Consider the following 20,212-nt stretch of genomic DNA (forward strand, 5'->3'; position numbering starts at 1 on the left):
AGGCGAGTAGTTTGTCACTAAGGTGATACAATGCAACCTTCTTTCCCGGGGTCCAGATTCAAACTCCCTCTCTTTCCAGAACGCTCCAACAGCAATCAGCAAGAACAGTGTGATACTTCCTCTTTGTCCACCATTCCCAAATATCCAGTGGAAAAAAAACTCCTCTCCTCTTCCAGTTCATCTCAACAGCCAGAGGAAATTATCCAGTACGCTCACGAACACAGACACACTTACACACAGGCTGCAGACATTCACACACGGTACACACACATGAGCACCAGGGAGGGGCTCAGGGGTGCACCAGTCTGCTGAGGCAGCATTTTCTCAGATGGGTCATTTTGTAGCTTATATACAAAGGCAGCAGGATTCCTATGTTTAGTGGATGCATGGATACCCATACGTAGAACACACGCACGCACGCACACACGCGCGCACACACACACACACACACACACACACACACACACACACACACACACACACACACACACACACACACACACACGTGATCGTGGACAATCTCTGCTCTCCATTAATACAGTGTGGCCTAGACGTGCAGCATGTATGCAGCTTACAGTAAACAACATTCAACATCTTCAGTGCTGGTAAGTAGACACGCATTAACTTCATCTCACAAAATGTATTGATATAATATCACATACAAAAATACTGAACACTCATCAATAAACAACACTATAAAGTAATATAAAGAGAAACAGAATGGATCCCTCATGCAGAAGAACCAACCAGCCTATACACACATGTTTAGTTGGTACATAACTTGGGTGGAAAGTGTTTTAGAAAAGGTTTGATTCAAATGTGTGACATTTTGGAGACTGTAGTTGCTTTGCTGTTGTCCACCTCTATGAGAACGACTGTATACTAACAATTAGAAACATATATTAATAAAACACAAAGCAAAAGCACCACAAACTACATCGTCCGTAATGAGTATAACGTTGAAACAAAGATATTTACATTATAACCTTCATGAGGCTAAATATATTGCAAAGCTGTTGATATTAGACTGCATTAGTTTTAGCTGTGATCAACTGAGGGCATTTGCTCACATGGTTTTTTGCTTCAATTGTGCATCTAGCTGAGAATGACAGGAAGGACTTACTTTCGTCCCCCCTCTCAGTCTCCTCGTTGAGCAGACCGCTGTTTGCTTCATCCCAGGTTAAGATGAGAGGCACGTCGTCATCAGACTCCATAATAGCAGAGACACAGGCTGCAACCAGCCTTGATTTAACAATGTTCAATGAGAGTTAATCTAAGCTACTCACTAGCTAAATACGTGCAAGATAACTGCACATTGTCTGCGCGTGTAGGGAACGCCAACACTTTAATCAACCCGGATAGTTTAGAGGCTGTGCTAACTGAGATGAGAGCTAACTAACGATGCTCTGGTGAGACATGCAAAACAGGAACTAACAGTTATCAAGTTACGTGAAGCAGACAAGGTCTGTCGGTCGCAGATTTTGTCTTAGTCCGGTCACAAACAGCCTTTATCCCCAAATCAACTGGCTCAGTGTCGCTCAGGCTAACGAGCCGAGACTGCCGCCGGTGTGTGTCCATCATGGCATCGCCGCACACAAAGCTTTCTGCTGAATAACTATGTCATGCGTGTTCTGATAACATTTAACGAAATACACTAATGTTATATTTTGGTACTTCGTTCCGTACGCCACAATAACTGACACCTACTAAAGATACTACAAAAGCTCTACATATAACTACTGTGGTTAAAGCTGGATCAACAAACATTCACGACACTGAAGCCGTTTACGGCAGGCTAAGTGAACTTTGACAGATTTTCAAAATAAATGCCAATGGCTCTAAGATAATGTTGTAAAACATTAATTGATGAATTCGTTTATTAATTAATTAAATTATTCAATAAATATACTCATATTCGCATCCATTTATATAATGCATTATAAGCTGTCTGAATTATGTGCCAGTGGTGTGGTACCCTCAATCGCAGTAGTGGTATCTTAGCAACAGAGGAGAAAAAAAGGTAAACATATGTTCTGCTTGCCGTTCACTTCCGACTCGACAGGTAAGTACGTAGCTTACTAACGTTATATAACTTACAGGTGAACACAAGCTAAAGTACGGTCATGAAGCTACAGTAGGCTATATGTCACATCAGTGTAGAACTGCGGTTGAAAATAGCCGTTGGTTATAATAATACCCTATATGACGAGTTTGTGTTAGTTCAGGCTTTTCCTTTATCTTCGCTATTTATGTAAAATACTGGAGAGAGTTACTTCTTCAGGCGTCATTCAATGTATTGACGTCAGCTAGTTAAATGGGCACAAGTGAAAAAGGTCACTGGCCCAGATAACAGAATCTATATTGAACTAAACTAGCTTTACAAAGTAGCCAAGTAGCTAAGTGGATAATATTGTCAGACGATATAGAAATACACTGTAAATACAACCTATTAACATGTTACAACATTAATCTTTTGTTATGTTTAACTGTTTTCCTACCATTCAGTGACATTATGTCTGCAAAAGGGGCCACAGTGCTGACAAAGACAAAGAACCGATCAGAATATTCTCCAAAGAGACAGGAGTGGTCACAGAAGAAGCTGCTCTCTCATGAGGCACAATGCATCTCAAGCATATTGGAAAACTGCATCCATCAAGTTGAGATTGTAACTACTCTGCCTGCTGTCCTCCGGTTCAACAGTGTGTCCAGTGTTGTGAACAAGGAATTGAGTCCGGCAATTAAAGAGCATCAAATATTGGAAGGAAGACTGGAGACACTTGATGGTCTCAAGCAGATGTCAGATGGGGAACGAGAGGGAGAAGTTGGGAAAGCAAGGGCTCAGCTTGAGAAGGACATCAAGAACTCTGTCAGGGATCTGCTCAGAGTAGCCCGAGCCCATGCAGATGTCATTTGTGGTTGGAGGGCAGAGCTAAGTATGCAAGTAGGGGAAAGTGAATGCATGCTAATTAAAGGTCTTGAGAAGTTTCACAGCCATGTGGTAGGAAAGTTGCTGACCAGTCCAGATGAGGAGCTACATGTTCTCCACAAGCAGCTGTCTTCATTCTCCGCCCACGATCTGGAGAAACTGGAGTCACAGGAAGAAGTAGTAGCCATAGCGATAAAGGAAATAGATGCAATGGTGACGTATACCAATGTTGAACAAGAAGACTCTCACTTACAAGAGTCTAGTCTACCACACATATAACTTGCTTCAATATAGCTATAAGAAAAAACAAAGATTTTGTTTTTTTTTAAGCCATTATATCTTCTACTCTTGACCTTTTCCCTATTTTACCTCCCTCTTCTTTCTGTTTGTATCACAGATTTCTCAGGATGATGCTAAAATAAAAAAATTAAAACATTCTCCGACAGTGAACCAACAAGAACCGGATATGTCACTTCTTGCCGACAAGCAGAGCCAGTCACATATAAAGTTGTCGAAGATAAAGCAGACCAGTATACAACAAGAGATCGAGCAGCTGAACAGTCAGCTCAACACTTTGATCCTTACAAACAGGCAGGTAGAGAGCGAAATCCAAGAGGTAAGTTTAGTGTATCGTTTCATCAATATATCACAATAAATGTACTATCATGTTTAATTTTCATTCACATTCATGTCACTGTTACTGCTTTTTTTTCTTGGCAGAAAAATGAAAAGTTGGAGTCAGAAATTGAATACTTGCTCCAAATCTTTGACAATGAAATAGAAGAAACCCAGGTAAACTCAGCACCCACACAGTAAAAAAAAGAATGAAGTGTGTATTCTCTGCACACTTCCAGTGCCTGTTGATGATATTCAGGGTGTTTAACAGTCTGTTTGGCCCGTCTATACATGATTCTTAAAACTATATGAGTTTATGTATCATCCTGCTCTGAAATATAAATAAAAACTCAGACAATCTTCACGTTAGAGAAGCTGATGTTTGCAATTGTTTACTTAATTAAACAACTGTAACAATTGATGTATTATCACAATAGTTGGCAAATGATTTCCTGTTGATCACTATCAATTTAACAAATATGTTTTCTAGCTCAGTTGTTTTATTTACATCAGTCATTTCACACAGTGCCTTCAGACTGCCACTGTTTTCAAATCCAGGACAGATGCCGTCCATCTATCAGATTATAGCAAGGCATTAGAGCATTTAATTTTACCAGCTCAATATGAGAGGACCAAGTAGGCTTATATGCTTAACTGTTTTTATAAAAAAATATATATATTCACTACTCATTCTATCCCCCACCATGTCTGACTTGTTCTCCTTTTGGTTCTCTACACCATAACTCTCACCATCACCTGTCTCAGTCCAACCTGGACTTGAATGGAGTGGATTATAAAAGAGAGGAGGGGGAGTTGAGGATGCTGGAAAAATCCTTTTCTGCCCTTAAGGTGGAGTGCAACCAGATCCAGGAGAAGCGTCGGCTAGCAGATGAGAAGAGAAGGGAGGAGATGAGGGTGCTGGAGTTGAAGACCAAAGCTGCTACTATAGCCCAAGCCTGGTGGAGAGGCTACAGTACTCGCAAATCCTTAAAGAAGAAGGGCAAAAGCAAAAGCAAGAAGGCTAAAAAAGGCGGGAAGACCAGAAAAACCTGACTAGTGTCTTACTCTGGTGCTACACAGATAAGCACCCTCGCTGTCAAACATTAAAGTCCTTTATCAAAAAACACATTATAGTCCATATTCCGTATGTGTCATTTCTGTGCTGTTTAATAAAGTACTTAATGTTTGAAACTAGTATTTACTCTTTTTTTTTAAAGAACACATTATGAACTTTTTAATTTTTAGTGATCAACATTTAATATATAGATTCAGATTTGCTGCTGACAACATCAAACTAATCATACATTTTGAAACTTGCAGATAAGACTATTGGACACGCACACATGTTCTGGCATTTGGATTTGTTGCACCTGTTTTGAGTGAATACCTTTATACTTATTTTAAGTAGATGGATTTTAATCAGCAAATCTCCAGCATAGCTCTTAACTTTAAACTGAAATCAGATCAGATCAGCTAAAGTGAGAATCAACAAGGACTAATGCATTGGGTGTGTTCTTTAACGGCCACAGGAAGGCAGTATAGGACCTTATGTTCAGAATGATCACTTGTCTACAGTATATATCATTAATTTGTCATGTGAACAATATGTTGTCATGTGAACAAGCTGGGGATTGAACCACCAAAAGAATAAGTCATCTGATATTTCTACTAAATGTACAGTATTTTTCAAGTTTAAACAAATCAACCTCAAATGTATAGTTACCACTATCAGAAATATTTCATATTTTATAATCAAGCCATGTTAATAACAAAGAGGAGCTTAATGAACACAAGTTGTTGATTGCTTAAGTTTATTTAAGTTAATTGTCTTCACGTTCAGTTTAGTTTCACATTAGAACAACTACTAAATTATTCAATGCTAGTTCAGTGAATTCAGTCCTAAAGCAGCATGGAAACATTCGTTTAAGCCTAAATTGAAGCATCTTGCAATGTGCATGCAATGGGCTTTGTCTTGTCTTTTTCCTGTCCATCGTGTTTCTGTGAGGCAGTTGGATGTTGTTTTACTATGCCCACGTAGGTCTGGATGAACATCTTGACCTAAAGAGGAAACAGTAGAAATCCATAAGTTGTTTGTTTTCTGTCTCTCTGCGGTTAACCATCTCTGCTCTGTCAGGGTACAAACCTTATCAAGCTGTTTCTCTGTGTCATTTATATCCACAGGTTTTTCTTCTTCTATGTCATTTGCCATCTCATATAGGTTAAAGGTCGCCATCTTAATCTGGCCCAGCAAGATTGTTTTTTTTGCTGCCATTTCCTTAATGTGGTTCCATTTCCCTTCCTGTGTGAAGACAGGGACAGCTGAATTTCACACAAGTGGTAGCTGTACATTTAGGCAACATTTGATTCGGTGTCAGCTCTGAGGCCAGACCTGTAATCAGGGTCATAATGTCTGATACCAGTGATTGAGTTTCAGAGCGCGTCTTCTCCATCTTGGTCTGGAGCTGGGACAGCTGGTTATTGTCCTGCAGCCGCTGGAAATGATGATCGTCCTTCAGTGTTAGCAGGGACTTTTTCAGCTGCTCGAGCTGCTCATGCGCCTTATTTTCTCTCTCATAGAAATGGTCTTGAAAGTGGAGAAGATTCTCTATATGAACTGTGTGCTCCAGCACATCATTAAACTGAAAAACACACAAACATTAAAGGTCTAGCAAGAAAACAATACAACATCATTATCTAGTCAAACAAAGTCCATGACCACTTGTGCAAACAGCTTAGAAATGCACTTTTCTGAAATAAGACATTTACCTGTAAAGAGACAGGACCAGAGGTGTTATTCACATAGCAATGCCACATATAAGTATTTAAGCCGACTGTTCAGGCCATCATCGAGAGACGAGACCCATCAAGATTTTATTTTCACCATGACTTAACATTCTTGCACCACTTCTAACTAAATGAAAAAGGTTCCAAAAATTAGCTGCATCTGTCTAGGATTTACCGTCCCATTTTAAAATACGGCTTGACACATGATGGTGCAATGTTAACATTCTGGGAGCCTCTGTTTAAGTAATAAGGATATTTTGATGATAGACTATTACTGTATGATAAACCAATTTAGATTTAGTTTCTCTGTATGTAAAAAAAATGTCCCTGCAGTACCTTAGTCATCCTGACCGTCCGCTCCAGTAAGTCCTGATGTGCACTGTGTCTTTGTATCTGACGCTGCTTCTCCTGTTTCCTCTCCATCACCTTGGCATGCTCCAGCTTTAGACTCTCTAGCTTTGCATCCCAATGAAGCACCTCTTTCCTCTCCTTCTCTGCTTTCTCAGCAGCTTGATCAGCGTCTTGTTCCTGCAGGGAAGGAGATAGAAGGCCTTAGTTTAGCCGTTTCTGTGCAGTTACATCGAAACTGAAATCCAATAACATTACGCACAGTCTTACGAAGGAGTCATGTGTGAAATGGTCTTCTACTGTACCTTCAGAAACATATAGCGTAAGTGTTCATTTCTCTGTTTCTTTATCTTCACTTGCAACTCATCTGTGCGCTGTTGCAAACTCTCCAATATCTACATAAAACACACACAGCAGGCAAACAAATTACTTAGGAATATGTATGATGCATGCTGAGTCAGTTAAAGTCACTTCTCACAATGTAGCGTTCTGTAAGACAGAAAGTTACATCTCGAGAAGTATCATTAGCGCTTGGACATTTACCCATATGCCTCACTAGGGACATTTTTTCTTCATTTTAGCTAAGTAGATGCATATATTTTTGCAAGGGTGTGAGTTTAATTTTTTTTCAGAAGTTCAACCTCAGCTACATATAAGTATATGATAAAGTAGCTAAATAGACACTCAGATCCTCAAGGACAAACACATCCTTTTGAAACCTTTAAAATCTTGCAATTAGTGTGATCAGGACTGAAGTTGGTCAAAAAAATTAACTCAGTGAAAGTGGAAAATATGATTACTATATATCAGTTTTAGAAAGGGGGGCAGTCCTCTAAGGGTAGATGCACTTTTTAAAAGCGAGGAGCTTTCTCACATGAGGCCAGACTGCATCGTCTGTGATAACGTCATGAGTTGAGTCGTAGTTAACTAACTAGCTACCGGATAAGTAACGTGGCGACCTATTGAACAAACTATCAGCTGATGTCTGTACCTGACTGTGCTCCTTGATCTTTGTTTCAAGCTCTTTCTCTTCCTGGCGTTTCTTCTGCACATCCAAGAGGGCCAGGCTGCTGTCACACCAGGGTCCTCCTCCTGCCATGACGGCGCGCGCCCGCAAGCAATCCCCTGTTCACACGCACGAGAGTAGCAGGGCGTTATTAACGCTGACCGCTCAGGTCGACTCGTGAACTCACCGCGACTCCTCGCGGACGCTCCCAGAGCCCGGTACTCGTTCTTGTCTTGGAAGATTTTCAGACTCGTCAAGTCCGTCCATCTTGTCTTTGTTGAACGTTTTCAAACTTTGTAGGAGACCCCCCCTCCCCCACTCTCGCGAAAAAGCTTTTACTCACAACTTTGTTATGCTGCGTTCACGTGACTCGCGGGATCGTTTGTGTTCTTTCGCGTTTTGACCCGCCAGAGAGGAGATGTGGCTTGTCTGTCTCCATGGAAACCTATCAACTGAGTTTAGTTCCCGCCATCCAGCACGTGGAAGAAAGATATTTCACCTTCTGCTTGAAGTCCCACGTATCACAGGAAGCTAAACGCCATCTTGTCTGGGTTCATCAAGGTGTATCCACTGTAACTATAGTCGACTGGTACACTGCCGCTGTATGAACCCAAAGAAAACTATTTTTTGCTTTGATTTAATTGCAATAAACGGATCAAAAAGATGCAGAAATAAATACAAAAGGTCTGTATTCATGTTTTGCTGCCTGAAAAATAAAGAACTTTTAAAATACTTGTTTTCTCAACGGAGATTCGATTGATTGGTGCTCGGCCAAGCTAACATTGTAGCAGCTCCATCAACACTCAGAATACCATCATATAGGCGTAGATACAGTAGTGTCGCTATTGTTTGTACCCTATGGTCTGTACCCTGAGGTTTACACATTTAGACACAATGTTTGTGTGGTGTCTACTAATAGGAGGTATTGATACTATATAATAATAGTTTATAAATCAATTAATCAACTATTGCCAACTATTTTAACAACCAATTAATAATTTAAGGTATTTTTCAAGCAAACACACCAAACATTTTAGGGTTCTAGTTTTTTTTTTAAAAGATCCACTCCAGAGATGTGTTAAGACATAAACAAATGTATAATAATCATTAGCTAGAGCCTTAATATCAATACACCATCACCAATGGATTATTATTATTATTATCGAGCTGGCAAAACAGGCAACGTGTTATTGACCCATGGGTTTGGAGCCAGCTGACATTGGACGAATGCAGGGTTCACCCTGGACAGGTTGTCAGACTATTGCAGGGCTGACACAGAGAGACAGACAGACATTCACACTCACATTCACACCTACGGGCAATTTAGAGTCATCGTTAACTTAAGCTGCGTGTCCGTAGACTGTGGGAGGAAGCCGGAGAAATCGGAGAGAAGCCACGCTGTCACGGGAGAACATGCAAACTACACAGAAGGACCACCAAGCCCGGGACTCGAACCCAGGCCCCTCAGGCTGAGAGGTGACAGTGCTCGACAACAACAACAAAAAACTAAACAACAACCAATACATGCCCTATATGCATCAGGTTTTTTCAAAATAAACTTTGATCTGGAAATATCATCTATGGACTGACGAATCACAGTTCAAATGTACTCAATCTAACCACTGAGTAGTCTGCAGAGTGCCCCAAAAAGAAAAATAGGTTCCACAAAACATTGTTTGATCAAGGATCACTTATGCTTTTCTGGACTGGAAAAAATTGATCAAAATGGTAAATCAAATGGTATTTGGGGGAAATGCAGTATTCTCCCCTGCCATTCAACACTGACAAAATGAAATTTAAAATAATTTTATAATTATTCTTTTGGGCAACCAAATCATTTAAAATGTAAAAAAATGATTTGGTGGAAAATAGCTATTATTGAAGGTAAAAAGAATACTATCAATATGACAAGTGATTCCAAACTTTTGAAAAGTATATATTAAAAAACAACTAAAAATTTGCTCACAGCATGGACCTCAGTGATGTGACCCCTGAAACACGAGTTTCAGACACTTGATTGACAGGTGTTACCAAAGGGAGATGTGTGATTTTTTCACTTTAAGCTAAAAAGTCACACTTAATATCACACCTTTCTGCTGCTGACGTTTTGAATGATGCTGGACAGTTCAAGCAAGCACGTGGTTGCACACTAATCTCCTCACCATACACTATACTGACAGACACAGGCACACATGATGACACTTGACTGAAAACATGTCAGAAACAAGATCAGTTGTGTGAAGTTGTTAAGCTTACTCTGGATCAAAAGATGTAGACTTAATTTACGGAAAGATGTATTTAAGTCTGATGAGACACTGGAAATGTGGAAGGGTGAAGAGACAGGCAAATATCCTTAAATCGAACCAGGGATGTGGCAAAACATGTGCTTCATAAATCACCAGACCCTGGACTAAAGTTTCCATAAGTCTGACAGACATCTTGAGAAATGTGTATCAAATGATGCAGAACCCATCTACAATATTCCCATTCAGAGTCACTTTGTATTAATACATCTTCAATGACGGGCTGGAATAAGTTGCAAGATATAAAGCATTGACTCATTTGGAATTAAAGGATTTTAACAACCTTAAATCCAGCGGAGAGAAAATACAATTGGGAAACTGAATGTTGAGGGGTTTTAACTTTTAAGTGCCACCTACTTCTTAGGTGTAAGTTATCAGAGGCTTTAAAATGAACCAATGTGTTTCCTTGCGACACACTAAGCTCGATAATAACTGTATGTGTTTATCAGGTGCTCTGTGGCAGAGATCCCATCGTATGCCCACAGTATTTGATTATTAATGAATATACATTATGATCTGGATGAATGGTCAATATAAGTCCTGAATAAAAGACACAGTTATTGAGAACTGATCTTAAATCATGAGGTTCAAAGCGTGTGCCCAACATTGGAAAAAATCAGCTAAAGCAGCTCAATGATCACAAAGAAAAGCTCCAGAGCAGCTACTAAAGCTTTTTCATCATCCAATGATGAATATTACCAGGACATTCATGGCTTAATGTACATCTAAAATATCTTCAAAGACTTGTTATCACCTTAGTAGGACCCATATAAAGGATTGAGTTAATGGTAATTTGACACTACATGTTCATACTGAGCACACTGCCACGTAGTGACAGAGGAAGGTGGCATTAGCACGCTTAATGGAAATGCTGTGTGCAGTTATTTTTGCATAATAATTGCAAGGTGTGGCGTAGATGTGATTACAGTAAAAGCAGCAGAACCAGAAAAATGCATCTGATGTCAATCGTGTGTCACACATACACACGCATACGCACGCACACAAAAAGGGAGATAAAGAGAAAGGCATGACTGAAAGGCAGTGAAGAGGAAAAACAACAACACAGATAGCTGCCGGCAGAGATGCCGCTGTATCCATTTTTGATGAATGGGTGGCATGCTACATACACACACACGCACACTACTTTAATAATACTAATGGAAGGATGCTATTATAATAAAAGCATGTTGTGTCAGGTGATGGGCACAGTATGAGGCTGAGGAGATGGAGACATAACACCCATGTAAACACCAGCAGACCTTTTAGCACCTGAGGAGGACGAGGAGAAGAAGAGAAATATCAGAATCTATAATGTCAAACATGTGCCCCATCAAGACAATAAAGAATACTGGTAGCACTGCTCATTTAAAAAAAAACAAAAAAAAAAAAAAAACATATGATTCCCATTTTCACATACATTTAAGTGTGTCAGAAAAGCTGAATTACCCTATCTAACATAGTGAAATATTCAATCTGAATCCAGTATCTTTCATAAATCAATGCTCCATCACATTAAATGGTAAATAATAACATCTGTCTGTATTAAGGATTCAATAATAATTTATTGTCATTATGCAATACAGGGATGCACAACAAAATGCTGTTGTAGCCCATTTGAAACAATAGAAAAACAACACAGCCAGGTCTCTGTTAGGACGAGGACACAACAGTTACCGGCCACCCGTCACCGGGTTCTCCTACAGTCTTATTTCATCCATCTGCGACCAGACGTCAGACAGTCAGCAGTAGGCTGTAGTGGAGTAGCCTTCCATCAGAGCCTCCTCCCTGGGTCAGTTCGGTAGCGTTTGGTCTGGCAGGTCTGGCTGGTTGGTTGGTCATCTCAAGTTCACTGCACTTAGCTTTCTTTTCCAGTGTTGATGAATGTATGCATGCCATTAGTGCTCCAATAAACATGAAAAAACAACAAATTAAGAACAAAAGATGTAAATTGTAACACATATTGATGTTGTGTTACATCTTCACTTACATATACCCAGTAACATGTATACTGATGCTTACCTCTGAAGAAATCTCACTAGTGTTCCCTTTATTGTAAAAATATACAGTTGCAGAGATACTCTTTTTATTTAGGCATGTAACCACATTTTTCTGTGATTTAGTGTTCATATTTGAGCTAATTGGAGCCCAATGGTAGGTAATATCTAAATCCAGGTTTGGTTGGAACTCCTTGTCTGTCTCTTATTTTTCGAGTCACAGTATATACTTATATATCTGATTCTTTATCAGGCCATTTCCTAAGCATTTCCTCTTTTGTTGAATGTTAAATCACATGATATTGTAACACACACATCTGGGTAATATCCTTTGTTCTTGTTGCTATGCAATAAGGTGCTTAACTATTTATCATTTGCCAGAGCTTTAAGTCTGTGCTTTCGACACCAGGTTATGTTTAACATAATAGGTATTGGATATGAGTCATACATACTATGAAACTGTTGATTAAATGCTGTGATCTTAAGAGGCCATTGCAATGTGTCTATTTGTGAACTAATGTTTGGTGTGTATTTCTCTGGACTCCTCACCATTTTAACTGTTGCAGTGTTTGTGACTGATGCTGCTTCGTGTGTTGGCTGTTTTCTGAAACTCTCAGTTGTCCCATGATGCTTTGAAAATTCACATAGCTCTCTTTTTTTGTGAATGGATGGATAGACATATACTTTATTTATCCCCAAGGGGAAATTTGTTATCGAAGTAGCAGCTTACAGACACAAAAATACAAATAACAGGGATGAAAGATATATACAGCGCAGAGAGTATTAATTTCGGAAATTACATTTAAACAATAGAGAAAGTGCAAACATGCAAAGTATGTGTAGTGTATATGAAGTGTATATAAACAGAGGTGACTCATTGTAAAGTCTTATTGCCATTACAGTAATGTTTTCCTGTCACGGTCCTTGTGACAGCGGAGCTGGATGAGTCTTTTTGGAGAAAGTGTTCCGCTGTCCCTGCAGTAGGTGGTGGAGAGGGTTATCCAATATGGACAATAATTTCTTCAGTGTCCTCCTCTCCACCACCTGTTCCGGATAATCCTGCTTGCAGCCGATGATGGAGCCGGCCTTCTTAACCAGTTTGTTAAGTCTGTAGGTGTCACCGGCTCCAATGCTGCTCCCCCAGCAAACTATGGTGAAGTACAGAGCACTGGCCACAACCGACTGGTAGAACATCCCCATCTTGTAGACAGTGTTGATGTTGGCCTTCCAGTTCAGTCGGCTGTCGATGGAAACACCCAGGTACTTGTATTCCACCAACATGTCCACGTCCTCTCCCAGAACACTCAGAGGTCATGGAGACGGCGTCTTCCTTCTGAAGTCGACCACCATCTCTCTGGTCTTGGCCACGTTCTGAAGCAGGTGATTCTCACCGGCCCACTCCACAAAGTCGCTCACCACTGCCCTGTACTCCTCCTCCCGTCCATCCCTTATGCACCCGACCACTGCAGAGTCATCAGAGAACTTCTGCAGATGGCATGACCCCGTGTTGTACTGGAAGTCAGTGGTGTATAAGGTGAACAGGAAGGGAGACAGAACAGTTCCCTGTGGGGCTCCAACATCACTCACCACCGTTTTAGACAGCACACGGCCAGTCTGACAAACTGTGGTCTACCTGTGAGGTAGTCAGTGATCCAGGAGACGGTGGACGAGTCTAACCTCACCACCCGCAGCTTCCCACTCAGTAGCAGAGGGTGTCGTCAAGTTGTTTTTCTGGGTTTGGTTTATGCTCTGAACATTCTGCTTAACTGTTCTTTGATTACCTTTTTGAACCTTACTCAGAGTCAGAAGACTGTTTTTATACAATTTTCTTTTGCTTGGAAAAATTGTATTTTAGGAGATTATGTTTTATTTTACGCTTGTCAAGCCTCGGTTTAAGTTCTTAAAATACAAAATAAAATAAAAAAGCATAATACTAAAAGGCTTCTACTTTCGCTGAAGCTTGCACACACACACACACACACACACACACACACACACACACACACACACACACACACACACACACACACACATACATGCACACTTGAGTGGACAGGTAACAAACATTTAGACATCCATAATTAAAGGTCAACAGTGTGGTGCAAACAGATATTGAGAGGAAGTCTGTGTTTATGCTAATGCCTTGTCAGACAGAGAGGGCAGCGACTCTCTGACACCATCTATTAATAATGAGACAAGGTCGCAGAAATGCACTGAGTGTGAATCAAACAATGCTGCTGCTGGCAAACAATGGCTACTGACAGCAGGCTGAGAGAGAGCTTTGAAATTGGGCTGTGTGTGCACAGTGGGGTGTGTGAATGGATTTGTTTGTTTATTGATGTTTGTGTTTTGTGTTTGTCTCACAGCAGTGGTCTTGTCTGGCCTGTTTGCAAACATGCCTGTACACAAGTGTCAACAAATCTGCAGGAAAACACGAGCGAACAAAATGCTGGGAGGGAGGCCTGGGAGGGGATGCTGAGGCCCATGCATGGTCCTCTACAAAACGCAACTGAAAGCATAGCATTTTCAAATTTCACCGAATTTAACCGAATAAAGACAAACTGGATTAGTGTGTGAACAATTTACTTGATACATCTGATACAAATAATGATGTCTATTCTTTCTGATTACATCCAAGTTTTGCATTTTTCTTGTGAAATACCGAATACTTTCACCTTTTCAACCCACTAAACATCTTTCAAATTAAATAATTAAATAATGGAAATCTCTTGTTTGGTTGAACTGCTTAACAATTTATATTGACAATAGCAGGCCACAGCATGTGATGAGGTTGGAAACTACTGAAATAAATAAATAATTAATTTATTTTATTTTATATCCTTTATTAATCCCACGGTGGGGGAATTATTTTCTGCATTTTACCCATCCCAAGTATTTTAGAAGCAGTGTACTGCCGTAAAACGCCCAGGGAGCAACTGGGGTTTCAGTGTCTTGCTCAAGGACACTTTGACATGCAAACTATGGGGAGGACAGAGACATTATAGGGCACATGTACGACCATCACTACAATTAAGGACACAGAGGTCATGACCTCAGCCTTTAGCCATGATGGCAGTGTGGCTCTACGGATGGGAATCCATCTGTTGGTCGGTTCACTTTGGTCCAGATAAACATTTGGTAGCCTACACACACGTTATGAATGATGATGAATGATACTAACTTTGGTGACCTTCTGACTTCCCATCTATCACTAACACCAAGATAAAGTGCCTATTTGTTCATTTTGGTTTAACGCTATCAGCCTCAGCTTTGTATTCAGTGCACAGTAAATAATATACCTGCTGGTTTTTAAGAGAATGTTATCATGCCGTTTGTTTGCATTTCTTGAGCCGAGCCACCTGGTAGCAAATTAAACATGGAACATCATATTCATCCTGCAAACCACAGGACGGGAAGGAGACGCTCGGCTAGAATATCACAGTGATTGAACTACTTTATGCTGAGATTCCACAGATTCCAACAGTTAAATCGTATCACTCTACGTACAAAACACATTGAATCAGCATTATGAGAAGAGAAAAAAGAAGAATCACTTTTTACAGCAATAACTATAAATGATGTCTTACCTTTGCTGTTTTGGGATCAGACGCTACAGCAAATTTCAAAGGCACAGATGGTGTACCCAAAAAGCTATTTGCAGATTCCCCTCAACATGCCTCTACTTAAACTTACTCTCCAACTTTGCCCTGCTTTGCGTTACACAGGTGATGTTCAGATGTATTCAAAAGGATATTCACTCCAACACTGTACAGTTTTGTTCTGCAGATCTTTTTTTATTTTTTATATTGTGTTACACCTTCACTTATACTCGGACCTTGAAGTTGCAAAGATATACTATTCATTATAGACATGGATCCTTGTTTTATGGGAATTCAGGCTATTTGGGTATTTTATAGTCTAAATCCAGTATTTTGGACTTCGGCATTAAAGTTTGACTACTTACATTTTCAATAACTGATTTCATTGGCCAGCAGCGGAAACCAGTTTTGAACACAGCATTGACATATCCTTTTCTTTTATACAGAGCAAGTTTTCTTTCAATTGTTGGCCACATGGTGGATGTAAGTCCCTACTCCTTTAGCGTGTGCATGGTTGAGGGTGTGTGTATGTGAATGTGTGTGTGTGTGTGTGTGTGTGTGTGCTTTGTATATTTTGGCATCTCTATATTCTGCACAGATTTTTTTCTGCACTTACACTTATTTATTATGTATTAATTGTGCTAAAAATGAAGTTGACTTGACTTGACATGACTGGGTCTCGTTAGCTGCTGTGCTTTACTAACTTCACCAGCAAGTCGCTGGTGCTGAGCAGTTAGTGTACTGTGGGGTTTTGGAGCTTTTTCACCATGAGAGTGATATGACTAAAACCGTAATGTTGGGGCCAGACTGGTAAACAATGAACCAAAAAACTCACTGTAAAGGTCTGTAAAGTCGAGGGGTGCTACAGATATGTTTAGTTTATTTTTGTTGTCTTTTGAAACACTGTTATACAATGTTATACAGTTATAATATTGATTGTAGCTGCTTTTGAGTCAATAAAGCAAAAGAAAGGAAAAAAGATACAGGTGGGTGTTACACCACCAGATTTGATTCTGAACACAGTGGACAAGATGTATTTATGAAACATCCAAATAATTATTGAAGCAAATTGAGACTTTCTTTGTGAAAGTCACATAGAATTTCTGAGAAGGGGGGTTGCATTGCGAGAACTTGGACTCATGAGTTGAGTATTTTTGAAATCCTGGCCACGGTCCCGGGCACAATAATGACCTGACAACGTTCCTTTAATCAAAATTGGGGGACGGTGAGGGGCCACAACCGGTCTGTACAGTGAGCAAACAAAAGGAGCGGCAAAGTGGAGTCCTGCTGGTAGTGATATCATTATGTGTGTCTTGTCTGGACAAGGGGGCCGGAGTGAGGTCAGGGGGTATGGGGTTAATACTGACTGTATGGGTTTGTGTGTGTGTGTGTGTGTGTGTGTGTGTGTGTGTGTGTGTGTGTGTGTGTGTGTGTGTGTGTGTGTGTGTGTGTGTGTGTGTGTGTCTGTCTGTCTGTCTGTCTTGCTGGTTGTGTGTCTTTGTCTCAAAGAGAGTGTTTTGTGTATCTTTATTTGTGTGTATATGTGTGTGGAGGATTAGCGTGCCTCTCCAGTCCTCTGGCTGTAATCAGACGAGACATTGGCTCCATGACGTCGCCCAACCCCCCTTACTAGCCACTGCGGGAGCGCCTCTATCCCTTTCACCCTGTCATGTGTGTTTGGCTGCTGGTCTTGGACCTTGGCGGTATGTTAGGAGTTAAAACAATTATTCTTGCTCACATCACAGTGTCCTTTTAAAAAACTTTGCTTCCACTGCGGAGGGTGACAGGAAAATTGGGGAGGCAAAGTTATGTTGCGGCCACATGATGAGATATCCTGAATCCAATTTTTTATTATGTTTGCATGTTTATATATTTCACGGGGATCAGCAGCTTTTTTAAAGTGGCACTGAGTAGTTGATCTGGTTTAAAAGTGAGAGTCCAGCAGAGGATCAGGCAGCTCCATCAGGGTGATGGTTCGAGGATGGCCAGATAAACAACCATCACTGATCAGGTTTGCCTGAGCCCTCTGACCCTGGATTGGCCTGTCTGCTGTTAGTTTGAACCTTAACCTCTCTCTTTGTCTTTTAGACGCAACACGCAGGACAACCCACGCATACACCCCCACACGCACACTCCTACTTGGCCTCTTATCCTTGACAGCCCTTATGCTCATATTAAGATCTACTTCAGTGATTTCAGGGCCGTTTCAACCATAAACTCTCATTTAGGGGGAAATTAGCTTTGAGTCTCAGTCTTGTTTCCATACTGTGCTTAACAGCATTAGACCATTCTTGAGGCTTTTAAATAACAACAAGGATGGATAGTATAATTTAAATAAACCTCCACCATCGTACTTTGTTGCATCACATGTAATGGCCAAGCATTCATTGTTTTACATTATTCTAATGCCATTGTGCTGGCCTCTTAGTGCCATGCAGTGCTTACTGATTTGAATTACACTTACTTACGGCTCAGTGTATTACCTTGTGCTGAATGAAATATGTTTGATGTATCCATCAACCCATTTTACAACAATGCCCTCTTAACTTTTCATTCCTTTTCCAAAACCTCTGAACAATCTTTGGTGTGATTGTTGTTCTCAAGTTTCTGGAAAGCCATTAGGAAAAGAATAATAATACAAATACAATTTTAATATTTAACTAATAAACTAATTAAACTTTTGACACTGGCCATCGATTCAAGCTTTCTCTATTTTTTATGGCATCTCAGTGTAGCAGCTGTTGAACTAGTGCCATGCTAGTCAGGGAGGACTGAGCTGTTTCCCTTTCCTGCCACAGAGACGGAGCACCATCAGACCCATAGAGATGAACCGTAATCAACTTTAGCAATTACACTCCATCTCAGACCACTTATTCCACACAAAACGGCATCACTAATGCTAGACATCACACAAATGTCTCTCAGTGTCCTGCAAGAGACTCCTGATACACATTTATAGATTCGAACCAATAGTTTAGACTGTAATGAAATAAGCATAAATAAGTCTTTGATGCCTTTTAAAAAGGCTTTCTTTGCTAGATAAATGGCCATTGGTAGCCGGGCAGCAGCTATAACATCCAATACAGCAGAAGCATAAACTGTTTCTCAGGAACCCTCCCAGTTTAGTTGCGATACAGAATTTGAGGTCTGCAGGCCAAATGTGTGACATTTAAAAATGTCAGTCTTTTTCTGTTTAACATGCGGTGTCTCTTCACACACAACGGAGAAAACAAAATATGTGTATGGGTTTGTTTGTGCTCTTCGTCTGTTACAAACCATCATGGTAAATTTGAATATTGCTGAGAAAAGTAAAATATGTTGAGGGCAGGCGGAGGGGTTAGTGGTGTGTGTGTGTGTGTGTGTGTGTGTGTGAGCGTGTGTGTGTGTGTGCGTGTGCGTGTGCGTGTGTGTGTGTGTGTGTGCGTGTGCGTGTGTGTGTTGGGGGGTTCGTCTGGGAGATAATGATAAGCACCACTTAGGCTCTTTGATCACAAAGGTTCATCAATCTACTGTCTAACCAGTGTGTCTGAGAAAGTCCTCCACAGACGGATTAAGGTCCTTCACATACGCACAAACACACACTGTGTTTAATGTTCCTTTCCCACTTTATCCAAAGCTTTGTTCTCCCTGCTATAACTTCCAGCCACACAGAAGTCATCACAGAGCTCTGTTACTGTACACGCAAACATGAAGCAATGCAATCCATCTTTAGGGTCCGAGGCTCATGCATGGGACCCCCCCCCCCCCCCCCCCCCCACTTTCCTCATCCTGGCCCGAGTTTGTCTGGAGACGAAGGGTTAAGGAGGAACAGACCCTCTGAAGAGCTGCCTGCTTAACCTCTGACCTTATGGTGTAGGAGAGAGCGAGAGAGAAAGGAAGAAAGAAAGAGAAAAAATAGAAGGAGAGAAAGGGAGGTCTGACAACTGACAAATAACTATGCAATTAAATGTAAATACACCGGGTTAGACGTTTAATGATTTAGCAGCCTTTTCTAAATAAATCTCTGCATGTTACGTCCATTTGCTCTTTCAAAACAAGTGTGCTGTAAACTCTGAGCAGGTGTAAGGTGTAAGAGGTTAACTTTGCTGTGAGAGACACAGAAACATGAGATGTCAGGAGGAGAGAGGGGAGGGGAGTCTAAGAAAAGGGACCACCAACACACCCCCACCTTACATTTCATTTCCCACCTTTCTTTGTCCTGCATCCCAGCAGACCCGACCCTCTCTGGGCATCAGTGAGGGGGTCCAGCTGGTGGAGACTGCAGATGCCAAACAACCTGTCAGAGATAAGAGGAGGCGGACAAGGTATGCACAGCACCCACAACACTCTGAGGGGTTTGTTACTGAGTGGAAGAGTGACATACACTGGGGTCCTTTTTACGTGATAAGACCACATCACATGCACTGTTGCACTTTAAACAGTACTCTCTACATTTCTTTATGAGGTTGCTGCACACACAGCATTTGAGAAAAGTAGCAGGCTGCTGTTTTTATCAGGTCCTTCATATTAATACATGCATTGAAACTGATAAACTGCACCGCACTTAAAAGAGTTTCCACACCCACGGTGCTGAACGTACTTTAAATAACCCACTGGGAATGTTAACAGTGTCTGTGCTGCGTTTGCTGTCCAGTCAC

General features: G+C 40.8%; 2 protein-coding genes across 2 annotated transcripts; one reads left to right on the plus strand and one right to left on the minus strand.

Annotated features, from left to right (window-relative positions):
• Positions 1–2,512: 2,512 nt before the first annotated feature.
• On the plus strand, positions 2,513–4,594 carry drc10 (dynein regulatory complex subunit 10; the record flags this gene model as incomplete). The annotated part of the gene is made up of 4 exons (XM_079222862.1): positions 2,513–3,139; positions 3,324–3,542; positions 3,647–3,718; positions 4,307–4,594. The coding sequence occupies 4 exons, from the start codon at positions 2,513–2,515 to the stop codon at positions 4,592–4,594; spliced, it is 1,206 nt and encodes a 401-aa protein (XP_079078988.1).
• Positions 4,595–5,470: 876 nt separating this feature from the next.
• cfap73 (cilia and flagella associated protein 73) lies at positions 5,471–7,772 on the minus strand (the record flags this gene model as incomplete). Its single annotated transcript, XM_079222864.1, has 6 exons — positions 5,471–5,599; positions 5,685–5,840; positions 5,959–6,180; positions 6,662–6,853; positions 6,979–7,068; positions 7,665–7,772. 6 exons carry the CDS (start codon positions 7,770–7,772, stop codon positions 5,471–5,473), a joined length of 897 nt encoding a protein of 298 aa, XP_079078990.1.
• Positions 7,773–20,212: the final 12,440 nt, after the last annotated feature.

This window comes from Taurulus bubalis (assembly GCF_910589615.1).
Source record: "Taurulus bubalis genome assembly, chromosome: 8".
Lineage (NCBI taxonomy): Eukaryota > Metazoa > Chordata > Actinopteri > Perciformes > Cottidae > Taurulus > Taurulus bubalis.